Source organism: Rosa rugosa, chromosome 6, assembly GCF_958449725.1.
Source record: "Rosa rugosa chromosome 6, drRosRugo1.1, whole genome shotgun sequence".
Lineage (NCBI taxonomy): Eukaryota > Viridiplantae > Streptophyta > Magnoliopsida > Rosales > Rosaceae > Rosa > Rosa rugosa.
In genome coordinates, this window is record NC_084825.1 from 16943846 (window position 1) to 16959911 (window position 16066).

The 16066-nt window shown below is 38.2% G+C and overlaps 2 protein-coding genes across 3 annotated transcripts; one reads left to right on the forward strand and one right to left on the reverse strand.

Moving 5' to 3' along the window:
* Positions 1 to 379: 379 nt before the first annotated feature.
* LOC133716299 (uncharacterized) lies at positions 380 to 1580 on the reverse strand. Its single transcript, XM_062143005.1, has 2 exons — positions 763 to 1580; positions 380 to 410 (listed from the first exon to the last, which is right to left on the reverse strand). The coding sequence occupies exons 1-2, from the start codon at positions 1578 to 1580 to the stop codon at positions 380 to 382; spliced, it is 849 nt and encodes a 282-aa protein (XP_061998989.1).
* A 4730-nt stretch (positions 1581 to 6310) lies between these two features.
* Positions 6311 to 14214, forward strand: LOC133714423 (exocyst complex component EXO70A1-like). Of its 2 annotated transcripts, XM_062140537.1 has the most exons (12): positions 6311 to 6534; positions 6603 to 6698; positions 7047 to 7252; positions 8097 to 8357; positions 8528 to 8666; positions 8742 to 8954; positions 9886 to 10091; positions 10976 to 11176; positions 11285 to 11384; positions 12889 to 12995; positions 13098 to 13244; positions 13709 to 14214. In XM_062140537.1, the coding sequence occupies exons 1-12, from the start codon at positions 6361 to 6363 to the stop codon at positions 13824 to 13826; spliced, it is 1968 nt and encodes a 655-aa protein (XP_061996521.1). In that variant the 5' UTR covers positions 6311 to 6360; the 3' UTR covers positions 13827 to 14214. The 2 variants fall into 2 exon arrangements, with proteins under 2 accessions (XP_061996521.1, XP_061996522.1); XM_062140538.1 differs by lacking the exon at positions 8097 to 8357.
* The last annotated feature ends 1852 nt before the right edge of the window (positions 14215 to 16066 follow it).

Consider the following 16066-nt stretch of genomic DNA (forward strand, 5'->3'; position numbering starts at 1 on the left):
GTTTGCCTTGTGAAGGTCCGCCAGTGCCAGCTCGTACATAGTGGTGAGATCTTGGCCCGGTGGGCGACTACTGCTTGGATTTGCCTCACCGCCGGGGTTGGCTGGGGTGTTGAATAGTGCGCGGTTAACGCCTACCGCTGGGTTGGAATGTTGGGGAATGGCGGGTTGGTCCACCTGCTCTTCAACGTTTCCCCCGCTACCGTTAGTCATGGTGATTGTGGTGGGATGATCTTTTGTTCAAGGGTTCCCACAGACGGCGCCAATGTTAATGCTCAAGGTCTGGCGGTAGCCAAACCTTCGTTTAACGCGGGTCCAATGGGCGGACTGCTACTCTGTAGACTTGGTAAACTTCGCTAGCTGTCAAATGAAAGACAGGGCGTCAGAGGGAGACCGCGTTGGGCGTCCGATGCCTAATTCAGTCAAAACATATAGATAGCATAACAATAAATGAGTAGTAAATGCGTAATTAATGAGGAGAGAGGAGAGAACCTTTTATAGGTGAGGAGGAGGCTGATCTTCTCCTTGTTTTCGATGTGGGACTGATGTGCTTCAGTCCCCAGCTTTGGGAGCTTCTGATGCTATCTTGGCAAGGCGCGTGGCGGCGCGTCGGCGGTGATTTGGGGGTGATCCGAGGCTCAGGCTGTAGCCCGCCTGGCTGTGTATCTGCATGTTATTCCTTTGGCGGGAATTAGTACCTCTTGCGGTACAATGAGCGTAGCCCATTATAGCTAATTATGCTTGTAAATGTACATGTATGTACACCTTCTTCGTCTCTGTCTTGACCGCACCAAAGATCTTCCACGATCAACTATTGTGTCAGAGCTAACATTCACATTTTCCTCCGTTAGGGCAGAAGGAGATCTGCATGTATCAGCTGTATGACCAACGATCCCACACTTGTGGCATATTTCTGGTTCAGATTCAAATTCTACACCGACCACCACAACTTCACCGTTAGCCCTAGTTATTCTGATCTTATCCGGAAGTGGGTTGGAGAAATCAACATCGATTAAGACTCTGGCGTATAGACCCACTGTCCTGTTCTTTGTTCTCGGGTCAAGCTTTAGAGGAGTACCCACACCAGCAGCAATTTCAAATAGGGTTTGCTGGTCCCAGAATGCAAACCCTAGATCCCAAAATCTCACCCAAACTTGAGCAAAGGTGTTTTTGTAAGTTGAGGGAGAGAACTCCGGTGACCATTTGATTAGCCGAAGCATTCCCGTGTGGAGACGAACAGCCCCCAATGCCCAGACACGTTGCATGTCAATCAGAGTACTGAACTGAAGCATGAAGAAACCCCTACCAAGGGGCGCAATAGTCCAAGGATCAAGGTCAGACCAAAGTGTCTTCAAGTGTTGTACGAGATCTGGAGTCTTGATTGATGTAGTGACACGACCAATTAAGTTTGTCTTACATCGATCAAGCTCTCGAAGGAAGGGCTCCTCAGAAATTCGAACAGAAAGTAGACCATCGTCCTTAAAAGGAACCGGTAGATCAGCAATGGCAAAGGAAACTGGAGAGGCTGCAGAAAGTGCCGCTGCATATGAGGGTTTCGGGGTTTTAGGGCTACCTGTCGCCATTCGGGGTTTTGGGGTGGCCAGAGGAATTGGGGTGAGAACATAACATGACATTTGTAATTAGCAAGATTGCAAGATTGAACCTTTCAGTGACAGCAGAGAGAAAATGAGGAGAAGTTCGATGAGGATCGAATTATCCAATGTTGAGATGTACAAGAATTCTCCTATATAACAGTTCAATGAAATCTGTTCAATTTCTTGAAATAAAAAGTAAAGAGAAGCAGTGAAGCAAACTTTGGGTTCTGGAAATCTGACTGAGTAAAGCTCACATACCTTACTCCTTTTTGTGCAGCTATGGAGGAATCAGAGGAATTGGGTTCCGTTTGATTCTATCTTCAGAGAAGAAGCATAACCCAGAAGACCCAAATTCTGCGCAGAGGAAGGAAGCTAGCCGGCGAGAATCCACGAATGGGTAAATTCCTCCTATGGTACTTAAGGTATTGCTACTTGGACAGTTTGATACCCGATGTATTAAAGGGGACAGTTTGGTAATTGAAGTTAGACTCCGTTTGACACTTTGGTACTTCTGTTAATTTTTCTGTTAAATGTAAGGATAAAATTGACAATTAGAATATATGTATAAAAACATTAAAAAAAAAAGCATGAGTTTGTGGGTTGATTGCCGTTCTTCATAGTTTTATAGGTATGAATTAATGTTTATGAGTTATGTTGAAGGTGAAATATTCGAATTTTATGTACCATTCTCTATGAATCCACCGATTTTTCCTCCAAAACTTGGATTTTTCCTCCTCTTCATAAACACAATGTGATGATATTATTTGGTATTATTTTAGGTCTTCATCATTTTTTGGGTCATTTAGGAGAAAATGAAAATGAATTAATGCTTTTGGGTTATGTTAAAGTTGACATAATTGAATTTTATGTTTAAAAAAATTTAGTTGTACGAGACTAGTTTCAATGGAGTACTCTCATGGGTACGGTGTTCACTATATGATTACTATATTTCTTAACCATAAAATTCGAATATTTCACCTTCAACATAACCCATAAGCATTAATTCATACCTATAAAATTATGAAGAAAATCAACCCACAAACTCATGTTTTTTTTATTATATTTTTATACATATATTCTAAATGTCAATTTTATCCTTACATTTAACAGAAAAATTAACAGAAGTACCAAAGTGTCAAACAGAGTCTAACTTCAAGTACCAAACTGTCCCATTTAATACATCAGGTATCAAACTGTCCAAGTAGCAATACCTCAGGTACCATAGGAAGAAGAGGAAGGAGGAGATGCGGAATGATAATGATAATGATAATGACGGCGCAGAGAGTATCTGCCTCGCGATGGAGAAAAGATTGGGTTTTGTTTCGATGTAATTTTCAGAAAAGGAGGAGGACAGAATTGGCAGGAAGTCCAAATTTCATTAAACCATGCACTGTTGTTCCTCCGTGTTTTCCCAAAGCAGCTTTTAAAAGCTACAAATTGTAGCTTCCCAAATTCGGCTTTACGGAGAAGCCATTTCAACCAAAAGCAGCTTTCAGATATTTTACCAAACACCATGCTCTTGGCCCAAAAGCAGAAGCAGCCCCAAAAGCACCCTAGAAAGCAATGCCAAACTAAGCCCAAATGTAGTTGCTTTCCTTCTTACGTTCTCATATGCAAATGCAATCTCATCTAGATTGTCTGAACTTCGACACCAAGTAACACAAATTACGCACAAAAAAAAAACAAAGATAAGTAGTTCTCTAGCTACTTAGTTCTTTTTCAATAAGCTTCTTCTTCACCTTAGTTTTGCTCTATGATCTGGCACGCATAATGCCACCACCACCCCACCTATTCTTCATCTCAATTCCATCAACACTTCTCATATTCCACGTAAATTTCTATGTTGTTTCTCTCTTTGCAGTCTCCTTTCTTATTGAGCAGCAAGTCTTTCTCTTTTTACCATCTGGTACATCTTTTTTCTTACTAAATAACTCTAGCTAGTCGTAGATGGTAATTATATCCACAGACTGAAGAATCCTTTGGACCCATGTGCTTGACTTGCCTGCTTGAATATAATTGTTAGAAGTGTGTTTTTAAAACATGGTAAATAAAATACATTACTTTCAAAGGACGTAGTGTCTGACAGTATTTCCAATGACAGAATGTCCAATGACAGTATCAACCCACAAACTCACACTAGGTAAACAATTAGTAATCCCTGCATAGAAAAATTAGTTCAGGAGATTACATTAAAACAAACAATACAAAAAGCAGTAATCCCTGCATATAACTCAGTTCAGGAGATTACATTAAACAAACAATTCAAAAGACAGTAATCCCTGCATATAACTTAGTTCAGGAGATTACATTAAAACAAACAATACAAATAGAATGACACGAAAAATAGATAAAGAAGTCAAACAACTCACACTAGAGTCGATGATCACCCATCAACACCAAAGTCGATGATCACCCATCAACTCCAAATAAATCATCTCACAACATGACTCGTTTTCAAAATTCGACATCCTTACCCCCTCAAGGTAACATACATCACAAAAGTGATAAAAAATCATACTATCCCTTCTCACTCATAATATGAAAATCAAGTCCCTCTTGGACAATAAAAGAAAGAACCCACCCGAACTCTCTTTTAAAAACACGTGTACTCATGGGCCTCAAGTGACCCAACACGTCACTCCCATGCAATACGTACTCATGGGCCTCAAGTAACCCAACGCGTCACTCCCATGCAATACAAAGGCAGACAGACTAGAGCTCTAACTGATCGTAACCAAAGGTGTGATTCCCGATATACTTGCCTCAGTCACCACTGTGACATCAGATCCGTAGATCCGAAAACAGTCACAACTGTGACACCAGATCCGTAGATCTGAAAATATTTATAAAGTCCCACACAACCCAACACATCAAACTCAACACAAGATACTCTTTAACACAATCACATCAATCAATCACATGATATATTGCATTCCCGAAAAGAGTAAATGCACAATTAATAATGCGAATAATTCCCAAATCATACACATATCCCAATGTCACGCCATCCATATATATATTCCACGTAAATATATATATACGTAATCATTCACACAGGAATGACCACTAATACTAACTATAGTTTTATAAATTATACTTCTCGAAAATCATTTTATATCAAAACATTGTCTTAACTTACCCATGAACCGTTGTCGATCAAGTTCATATATTTTAAAACAAATAATTTGTTTCGAAAATGATTTAACAATTAAATAAGTAATTCCGAGTAATAAATAAATCCGTTCGTAAATGAACCACGTGAGATTTACTCACCTCAAATCCAGCTGCGTCTTCAATACAGCCCAAAATCACATTCACAACTGTCCGCCCAACCAAAACCGTCAATCACCTAATCAAAATACGGTCCTAACTTAGCAATTGATTCATAACACACTCAAACGACGATCCAACGGTCAGATTCTCACGGATCGCCCTTGGGATCATCCTATCAAAATTATAAGAAGATCCAACGGTCGGATCTTCGCGGATTGCAAACCGAAAATAAAGCGTAAAACCGAAACCCTAGCATGCATCAACTTTCTCCAAAATAGCCTTATAATACATCAAAACGACCGTATCGATGCGTAGATGGATAAATTGAAAACAAAACGCATTTTGGATGACCGACGCGCCGCCACAAGCGGTGGTTCAGATTGTGGTCAACCACGGCGGTCAACGCCGGATCAACCACCTCCGATGCCAAAGTCATCAACTACAAACTTGTTCAAAATGAAGGGATGATCAACTTTCATACCTGGAGCTAAGCGAGAATAGGTCTAGATCGCCCTAGATCAAGCTTAGAAGTTGGATCACTCTCGTGCGTCTGATCAGATCCTAGACTGGATGAGGGACGTCGAAAACTTCAAACCTTGATCTTTCGCTCCACACTCAAAATCGTGATGTAAGGCTTATATGGGGATGATCAGCAGGAAGAGGCAATCCCAGAACCGTGAAGAAATCGGCCGGGAAGTCACCGGAGATCGGAAACCGGTCGGGTCCCGATTGTACAACTGAGGGCCTTCGATCTCCCTTTGAGGTGTTCCACCAGTGAAACCAACACCAGGGATCGACGACGGAGGCTTAGGGGCGTCTGTCCAAGCCGGGTCCACCGCTGCTAGTGGCCGGAAAACGGAGATGGGTCCGGGTCGGGTCACTGTCGGGTCGCACGGAGTGAGGAGAGAGAACAGAGAGAATTTGGGGAAGAAAATGGAAATTTCAGAAGTTTTGGGATTTATGAAAAAATCTCGGATTTTCTTATATTTATAGAAATTTCCCCAAATTTCAATCACTCATAACTTTCTCATACGAACTCCGATTTCCGCGTTTCACATGTCCACGAACTCGTATCGACACGCTCTACGACTTTTGTGAAGGAAGTTTTCGGAGAAATCCAACGAATAAAAAGTCAACCCTTGCGCCCCCCCTAAAATGACGCTTTGTGAATAATTATTCGCCCAAAACACTTCCGTTCCATCCACGAGCCACGAAATCGTCCGATAATCACTAAATTAAATTTCGGAAAATCCTCGGAAACAAAATACGAATTTCCGGGACATCACATCTATAAAAAAAATAAAATTCTTTAATTTTAGTCTTCATTCAAACTTTAATTTTCCTTTAAAAAAAAAATAAAAAACTTTAGTTGGTGACTAAAATTTCTGGCTGTCACTGGGCCCGACCCACCCTCCCTCGCTTTGGCAACTAACTAATCCCTGTGTTATTGTTTTTTGATTCTGGAAGGAGGAGGAAAAAGAAGAAGAAGAAGAAGATGGGCGTTGTGGCAGCAGGAGCTGCAATGGCGGGCGATTCTCTGAGCGTGAGAGCAGCGATGATGAGGGAGTCTCTGCAAAAGAGCCAAACCATCACCGACGACGTCGTCTCCATTCTTGGCTCCTTTGACCACCGCCTCTCTGCCCTCGAGACCGCCATGCGTCCTACTCAGGTCAGCGCTCGATCACCTTCAGTTTGACTTGGCCCCTTTACTTGTTCCTTACTGCGGATCTGTTACAGATTAGAACACACTCTATCAGGAAAGCTCACGAGAATATTGATAGGACTTTGAAGGCTGCTGAGGTTATACTGGCGCAATTCGATCTTTCTCGTCAGGTTTTCAGTCTATTTCCATTTACAAAATTCATCATCATACCATACTTGTTTTTGTTTGAATCGCTGACCTCTGCTACGATTGAAGCCCCATAGGTTAGGTTAACATTTATCTACTCAAGGCATTTGGATTCATAAGCCTTGCTTAAAAGTACCCTAGATCTATCCCTATATAGCCTATATGGGATTCAGGGCCTGAGCTTGTAGTATCGAAATGCTTAGTTCATCAACTGGATAGCAAGGCTTGATTGAATCTGATATTATAGGTCATGCCATACCTTTCCTGTCTTTCAAATTACGATATAGTTAACCACTTATGATTGTTAATATTAATGTCCCTTGTATTTTCAGGCAGAGGCAAAAATACTTAGAGGGCCACATGAGGACTTAGAAAGTTATCTAGAAGCAATCGATCAGCTAAGAAGAAATATACGCTTCTTTAGTAGCAATAAAGGTTTGAAGAGCAGTGATGGGGTTCTCGGTCATGCCAATAGTTTGCTTTCTAAAGCTATTTCAAAGCTGGAAGACGAGTTCAAGCAGCTGCTAAAGTCCTATAGGTTTGTATTTCAGTGCTCTTCTGTACTTTTTCCTCTTCTTCCTTTGGGAAACCATCCTAATTATCTAAATCCAATCAATGCTATTAGCATAAGAGAAATTATCCCATCTCGTTTGGCTTTGTACTGAGGCATGCATGCAAGGTTTCCCTGCTTTTTGGACAAAATATTGTCTCTATGTGTTCTTTTTTTCCTTCAATTTTATACCATACTTTAGCGTGTGTTCATCTATGGTTTAAGATGAAGTTCAGTGGATAACAAAGAATTGGGCGTCAAAATGGTTAGAGGCTCATGGTTATGTGGTATGACCAACTTGCTCTACCTCTGCCAGGTTCATGTGATTCTTGTCATATGTGTGTTTTTAAGAGGCCGTTGTAATTTTTCTTTTCCTTTGTTTTGTAATTGCAAAAAAACCTTAACTCTTAAATTTTCTTTATAGTTTAAACTGAAAATTGTTCCCCTTTAGTGGTTAATTTTTTCATCTAAGAAAATGTTCTTTTCTCGGGAAATAATTAACTTCTCCTTTTCTTGTGTGTATTGTTTTTTTAAGACCTGCAATTAGGTTGTTATTGACTTTGTTTGGATTTGCTAGTGTGCTTCATTTATACTTCTAACTGAATGGTTAATTCTGTGATCCTTGAAAGTGTTATTTTCTCAGAAAATAAAGTTTTCCTTTTTGTGTTTTTATTTTATTTTATTTATTAAATTGGTTCGTTGGGTTATGAATGACTTTATTTGAATTCGCTAGTGTGCTGTGCTTATACTTCTGATTGAAAAAAGGTGTGCTACTATTTGTTTTGATTTTCATCTATTTGTTTATAGTTTTTTATTTTTTTTTTATTTTCAGCAAACCTGTGGAGCCTGAACGCCTCTTTGATTGTCTCCCAAACTCATTGAGGCCATCCTCAGGATCTCCTGGTAACCAGGGTGATTTGAATGGCAAGAATCCTTCTTCAAATAACCATCATGAACACCACAATAGTAACTTAGAAAATGCTGTTTACACTCCTCCTACCCTGATACCTCCCAGGGTTCTTCCACTGTTACATGATTTAGCTCAGCAAATGTTTCAAGCTGGTCATCAACAGCAGTTGCTATTAATTTATAGGTAAAACAAAGGTCGTTTAGTTATTAATGTAGATTGTTGATTTTCATACTATATCAAGGTCACAAGATGTGTTAACCAGTTACTTTGCAAAGTTTGATGGGAAATGTGTGCGTGTCGCATCATTTTTTTATTTATATAAAATAGAGATCATCACCAGATATGTTTTTCAGGGATACCCGCTCTTCAGTCTTAGAAGAAAGCCTCCACAAATTGGGGGTTGAAAAACTGAGCAAGGACGACGTTCAGAAAATGCAATGGGAGATTTTGGAAGCCAAGATTGGAAACTGGATTCATTACATGCGTATAGCTGTAAGAGATTTGTGGCATTTGCTCAAGTTCTTGTTTGTTATATTTTCCCCTCAACATCTAATCATGCTTGAATAGGTGAAATTACTGTTTGCTGGAGAACGGAAAGTTTGTGATCAAATGTTTGAAGGCTTCGATTCTCTTGGCGACCAATGTTTTGCGGAAGTTACTAGAAGTAGTGTCTTAGTTCTACTTAGTTTTGGGGAGGCAATTGCGAATAGCAAGAGATCTCCAGAAAAGTTGTTTGTGCTTTTAGATATGTACGAGATAATGCGAGAGCTTCACTCAGAGGTTTGAATGATCTATCAAGTTATTAGCATGCATGCATGCACTTGGTGTTTTTATGAAAATTTGAAACTAGGAAGATTGCAAAATCAAGCCTTTGCTTAATGTAATTTCATTTTAATAGTCTGAAATTTTTTTTAGGATACTTTTGGGTTAGAAATGTAGGATAAAGGCACATGTACCTCTACTTTTTTTTTTACAGGAACCTGCATTTCTATCTGATGACTTCCAACCTACATGTATTAGTTTAAATTCCTTATTTTCTCAAAGCACATGAATACTAGAAATTTCATAATCACTTGTTGAACATAAGATATTTAAGAAATCAGAAAAGTTTTAGGTTTTATTCTTGGTTACCGTGGTGCGTTGCTTTTATCGGTAGATTTCTTCTTGAGAAGACGCTTTTAGGTTATTTTAATTTACTTGTTTCTCTCTATTGGGTGTATGCATAGATGCAGATAGAATTTCCTTCCACAACTTATCAATTATATTCAGATAAAATGAAAAGTAGTTTATATATATATATATATATATATATATATATATATATATATTTATTTTATATATGTATATGTTTTTTTATAACATATCTTATAATTTGATGCATCTAAATTGAAGTAACCTCGAAAGTTAGAAGGATATGTGTTCTATGGTTGTCAAAAGATAAAAGTATACTATTGGCACTTCCATATTTTAAAAATATCCATACTTCTGTATTCTGGTTATTTATTTTACGTAATTGCAAGAAATTAGTGTAATCAATTATTTCCAAGATGTAGACTCAGTGACTGATATCAATACAAACAAACTTTATAGTTACACTTTCCATCTGGTTGTATCTAGTTAGTGTAAGAGCGATCTTGAAAGTAATCACCTTGCTTAGATATCCTGGTGCAATAAGTTCATAATTTAAATTGATGCATAAATTCATCTGCAGATTGAAACAATATTCGTAGGCAAAGCTTGTGCTGAAATTAGAGAATCAGCGTCAAGTCTGACAAAACGGCTTGCTCAGACTGCGAAAAAGACCTTTGGTGATTTTGAGGAAGCCGTTGAAAGGGATGCAACAAAAACTGCTGTATCAGATGGCACCGTCCATCCCTTGACAAGCTATGTGATCAACTATGTGAAATTTCTTTTTGAGTAAGTTCATCTACTTAGGCCTTAAAGTTGTCTCTATATCTGATGCGACAGTGGTGCTCTGTGATTTGATGATGCTTCTACTAAATAAGGCTTCTTATCTTCTGTCTGGAAATCTCTCTCTCTCTCTCTCTCCACACAGATATATATATATATATATATATATATATATATATATATATAGTGGTTCTTGAACAGTTAGATTTGGTATTTTGACACACACTTTTTTTAGTGTTTTCTGCCCCTAGTAGTATATACAGAATCACAATGGTTAAATAATTTTTTGAATAAAAGGTTTGCAATAAACACTGTTACGGTTATGAGGATATTCAAATGACCAAACGGTTTTAATTATCTGATTTTTGCGGGGATGATTGTAACAGTGGAAATCATCCCTGCCAAAATAAGCCAAATGGATTGTCAGGACCACAACAGCAAGGTGTAGGATGGCCCTAACAATTTCGTACTTTTCTTAAATTCCCTTTCAAGAACCGTATATATAGACATCATACTTAAATATATTACATATGGAAAGCCTGTGACATCTGCATTAGATAAGTTCTTGACAAAAACCTGTTATAAGATTTTTCTTTTCTTTTCTGTGTAACATGTCAAGGCTATTGCTATAAAATGCATTGCATTTATTGGCTTGATAGGGTGTAATGGAGTTTCTTTCATGATAGCTGGCATTGTGAAATGGTTAGTGTAGGTAATCAACTAATTGTATATTTTTAATCATCTTATGATTTCTATGATCAACATATTGCGTTAGTCCTCCTTATTCCTTTACTCTGTCAATGATTTAGCTTTAGTTTATATACAAACATTCACATATGGACACATATGTACCATGTGTACTGTAGTTGACCAACAGTATGATTTTACAGTTATCAATCAACGTTGAAGCAACTTTTTAAGGAATTTGAAAATGGAGATGAAGGTGGTTCACAATTAGCATCTGTCACGATGCAAATAATGCAGGCTCTTCAAACTAATTTGGATGGAAAATCTAAGCAGTATAGAGATCCAGCCTTAACTCACCTGTTTCTCATGAACAATATACACTATATGGTCAGATCTGTGCGCAGGTTTGTCTCATAGTTCCCATACTTAATACATAAAGGCATACAAGGCTTTTATGCTTTTATATTCTTTTGTTGTTTGCTACTACTGACTTTCTAATGTTTTGTTTTCAGATCTGAAGCCAAGGATTTGTTAGGGGATGACTGGGTGCAGAGACACCGTAGGATTGTGCAGCAGCATGCAAATCAATACAAAAGAAATGGTTGGGGAAAGGTGCTCTCCTATAACCCTATTAAATGTTCATTTGATATTTGTACTTTACAATGGCTCTTGCTTTTGGGCCATGAAGTCCATTTATGATGAAATTCAAGTACCTAGTATTTACGTGGAATTTTAAAACGAAAAGTAATGAAGATAAAAGTCTTTCCAGGCTGGAGACCTTTTAATATGTACTGTCAACGTATCAGCCTGTTTGATGTCAATAACCCAATGCAAATCAATCAACGAAAAAATTGACATGAATTGATTTAGGCATCATCTCTACTGTGTTGTATTTCAATTCTGTCATGTGTTGAAGGTAATGTCTTTAGTGTTGAAATCTAGTTATCTAATTCAAAAATTTTAATAACATTTGCACAAATTGTGCTTTCTAATGAAATTTGTTTAAACAAACTATAGTTTTCGAATAAAAGGCATTTTGAAGACTCAGGAACACTGAAAGTGATGTAGATGAACTTACCTGGCATGTATCTAATTTCAGTTGAAAGTCTATTTAGTGACATAATTTTACTAGATATTTGTGTACTTTTTACAAAGTTTTTCCTGTCTGGGAATTTTGGTTTAATGTTTTATTTGGGTACTATCTATACTCTTTTGTCAGCCCTAACTGTCTGCCAAAACTCAATTTTTTATTTTAAATTTTTTTTTTTTCTTATGAAAATAACCTATAAAGATTATAAGCTTTAGAAATAAATTTTTAACTATCAAGGACAATTGACAATTGACAATTACAAAAAAAAAAATAATAATAATAATGAAAATAAATATGAATCCCAGATATTATTATCTCTGCAATAACCGATTCACCACATGCGCAGCATATAAGAGGTGCTTGTTTAAATAAACCTTATCATAGTATCTTGCTTTTATTATATTATAAGTCTATTTTTGTAGATATTCACTTGATTGGCATACTTGCTTGATATATAGATTTATAGAAACTGCCCACTATTCCTCACAGATCTTGAATAAAAAAGAACAGGAGGAAAAAAAAAAAAAAACATAGATTATGATAAACTTTACTTTGGGTCCACCAATGTAGCCTAAGGGCGTCTGTTTATAGTGCCAAAAAGGTTCTGTTGCTGATGTTTGGGTGATTTCCCAAGGCTAGGAGACAAGATATCGCTGTCCACCTGTTTTAGAGATACACCCGTTTATGTTGTTCTTCATTCAGATTGGGGGGCAATGGAAAAAAATTGAGAGAGAAAAAGAAAAAGGGGCAGGGAATCATTTCACTTCAGAACCAATACGATTCTGCCTCATACGCCCCATCTATGTTCATATCGTTGTTTCTATCAATAGCCAATCAAGTTAATCTCTTGGACAAATGTGGTTTCTCTTGCTGTAAATAATGCAGTGGTGAAGAAACATGTAGTTGTTTAATTTGGCGAAGGAAGTATGTATTTTACACTGTCAGCATATTTATCTTGCTTTAACTAATCGTTGAAATGTCTTGCTTTTACCGCCTTGTTATATGCTGGTGCTTTCTCTTTCACAGATTCTGCAGTGTCTAACCATTCAAAGCTTGAGCTCATCTGGAGGCAGCTCAGTAGCTGGTGATGGAGGAAACAGTAGTGGAGTTTCAAGAGCTATTGTGAAAGATAGGTTGATCTCAATTTGTGTCTTATCAAAAATTGAATTAAATGATTAATTACATTACTTTTTGATGAACTATTTTTTACCTAGCTGAACTGCATTTCATTTTAGGTTCAAGACATTTAATATGCAATTTGAGGAACTCCATCAAAAACAATCTCAGTGGACAGTTCCTGATACTGAGTTGCGAGAATCACTGAGACTTGCAGTTGCTGAAGTCTTACTGCCCGCCTACAGATCTTTCATCAAACGTTATGGGTGTGTTTTATTACTAATTTCTGGCCTCTAGCTAGCAACACACTTTACATGTGCAGTCAATATAACTTTGAGAAAGGAAAAAAAAAAAAAAAAGAATGTCTTGGTGCTCTTATGAGGCAAAATAAATATACTAAAGTAGTTGTCTTAAAGCGGGGAGGTCATTAGTAAGGGGGATGTGGCAAATTTAAAGGTGTTAAGATTAGATAGGAAGAGCCGTCTAGGGACCCATAGTCCAATGTTGATTTTATTTTTATTATTATTTTTCTGATTAGGGACCATATTGTCCAATGTTGCGCATATACATGATTGTTATGCCTTCTGTTTGTATGGATTTTATGGTTTAAATCCATCTTTACTTGGTTTAGGATTCTTATTTTAGCTATGTACAATTTCTTTTTAAAATACCACCATTATAATTAGCAATGATCACCTTCGTCTGTTTATGTTTAAATTCTGTATCACAGGCCTTTAGTTGAGAATGGAAAGAACCCCCAAAAGTACATCAGGTACACGGCGGAGGATCTCGAACGAATGCTGGGTGAATTCTTTGAGGGTAAGAATGTGAATGAACCCAAGCGGTAGATTCAACTAGTCTCTCTTCATTGCCTTGCTCTGGGAGGTTAGCCGCTAAATGTTTGCCTGCAAGATTTCAACGGCTCTGTATTTTGATATGTGTGGTAATGAGCTGGCTGTATCGCCATTTTTCAGTTACTGGAATTGTTTGAAAACATCAAATTCAAGATTTGTATGTTTGCAAATGAATAAGAGGGGCGTGTCTGTCCTTCATGGATATTTGTAAATATTTGTAATTTCATAAACTGGATAGTCAGTAGCCCAAGTAGAAAAGTAGGTTCGGTTTTTTGGGTTTTTGTTAATTAATATGTTAGGATGGGTTAATTTTGACGATCAATACATGTATTACATGTTTATCAAAAGAAAGAAAGAAAAAGTACTGTTTGAAGATTTTTTATTGGGAAAATCGTCCAAACAGTGTCTGAACTTTTCCAGACTATTAATTTTCATACCTATACTTTGAAAAACATCAAAATGGTACCTGACGATTTAAGCCCGACCCAATATTCATACCTAGGAACAGTAAAACCATTAACTCCGTTAAATTTTCAGGGGTAAAACTGGTACTTCTGAAACAAAAAAAAAATAAAAAAATTTGGAGTTCTTCGTACCTATACCATACGAAGAACAACCCCATACGAAGAACAACTTTGTTTGTTCTCATACCAGTACCGGAAAAGTATGCCAATAACTACCATGCTAATACGAGATTCAAATACCAATATCAAAATGGTATACAAGATCCAAATACTCGTATACCCGTATCCAGAAGAACTCAGGAAGATCGGTGTACAATGCCAGACCACCGCCAACAGCCACTGTCATGATTCCAAGAACGTGCAACAGCCATGCTCAGACCCATACTTGATCGGAACCCGACCTTCATCTACATCGACGACCTGAATTCGGAAACGTCCTCCGACATCCCAAAACCTGACTTAGGGTCCCACATCAAGGCTGACCAGCAGATTTCCCAAACTACGACGTCCCATTTCGACAGAGATCGGAATTGCTTCGCCATTCCATTTCCCACAGAGATCGAACCCAGACTTGACCCAAAGTGGAATTACCGAAATTTCAGATTCCCTTGCTATTAGGCTCATCGGATTCCGACCTAAAGCATCAAAATTTTCTTGTGCATCCACCCGAATAATCTCCATGATTCCAATTATCCGGTGAACTAGGCTTAAAACCGAGCAAACAATTGCAAACCAAACCATTTTTGCTGTTACAGCTACCAAAATTTCCACATGCATCTACCTAATCACGACTTTTCTTTCCTTCTTCTCTGTTCTCTTCTCCCAAACCCATCAAAAAAAAGAAAAATTGAAATTGATTTTAGCTGCAAATAATTGAATTTGATTTTTTGGATTGTGGGTATTGGGATTTTTGATTGAAATCGAAGCAGAGAAGATGCTGGAGAAGATCGGGTTGCTGGCGAAGCCATGATTGAAATCGAAGCGGAGAAGATGCTGGAGAAGATCGGGTTGCCGGCGAAGCCATGATTGAAATCGAAGCAGAGAAGATGCTGGAGAAGATCAGGTTGCCGGCGAAGCCATCACTGAGAGGGAATAATTGGGTGGTTGACGCCTCACACTGTGGATTTGATCTGTAATACCAAATTCCGACATATCTTCTAGTACCAGAGCTTCCATTAGGAGTAAAGAACTCGAGTTCAATTTTTTCTCTTGATAGAACTTGTAATTTTGCTTCAACGCATCCACCACCTACACAACCAACGCCGGAGCTGAAGGAGTAAATGCCAAACTCTTCCAATTCTTCCGCCCATCAGTGGCCCATCCAAACCCAGCTCCGAAACCGAGTTGCAGAATCCCAGTCAACGCCCCGAAAAACACCATCAAAGACACGAACAAGAACATCCCAGCAACAAGAACAACCAATAAAAACACGATCTGGAAAGCAAGAGCAGTACCCAATATTGGCCAGAACGAAACCTTGACGGATTGGACAGCTGATATGAACTTGACCGGGCGGCCATAGAAGCCGTGGAAGACACTGTAGGTGATTGAGCCGAGAGCAAAGAGAGAGAGGACGAAGATGAAGAAGGTGAAAGTGAGAGCAAGGAGGTTGTTCTTCAACACCAAGACCCGTCTTCACATCTAGAATTGAAGGGGGAGATGGAGAAAAGAGCACTATTGTGAAGCGAATCAATCAATCAGAGAAAGAGAGAGAAAATAATTCGAAAGCAGCTGGAACAAGGGGGTCAACCCAAAAAAAAAAAAAAAAAA

Bases quoted from the DNA above. Each gene is read 5' to 3' on its own strand.
- LOC133716299 (XM_062143005.1), bottom strand. From the start codon at position 1,580: ATGGCGACAGGTAGCCCTAAAACCCCGAAACCCTCATATGCAGCGGCA. The intron at 411-762 runs GTGTACATACAT...TGACTGAATTAG, and splicing joins TCAAGACAGAGACGAAGAAG to GCATCGGACGCCCAACGCGG.
- LOC133714423 (XM_062140537.1), top strand. From the start codon at position 6,361: ATGGGCGTTGTGGCAGCAGGAGCTGCAATGGCGGGCGATTCTCTGAGC. The intron at 12,996-13,097 runs GTTGATCTCAAT...ATTTCATTTTAG, and splicing joins AGAGCTATTGTGAAAGATAG to GTTCAAGACATTTAATATGC. The intron at 13,245-13,708 runs GTGTGTTTTATT...TCTGTATCACAG, and splicing joins TCTTTCATCAAACGTTATGG to GCCTTTAGTTGAGAATGGAA.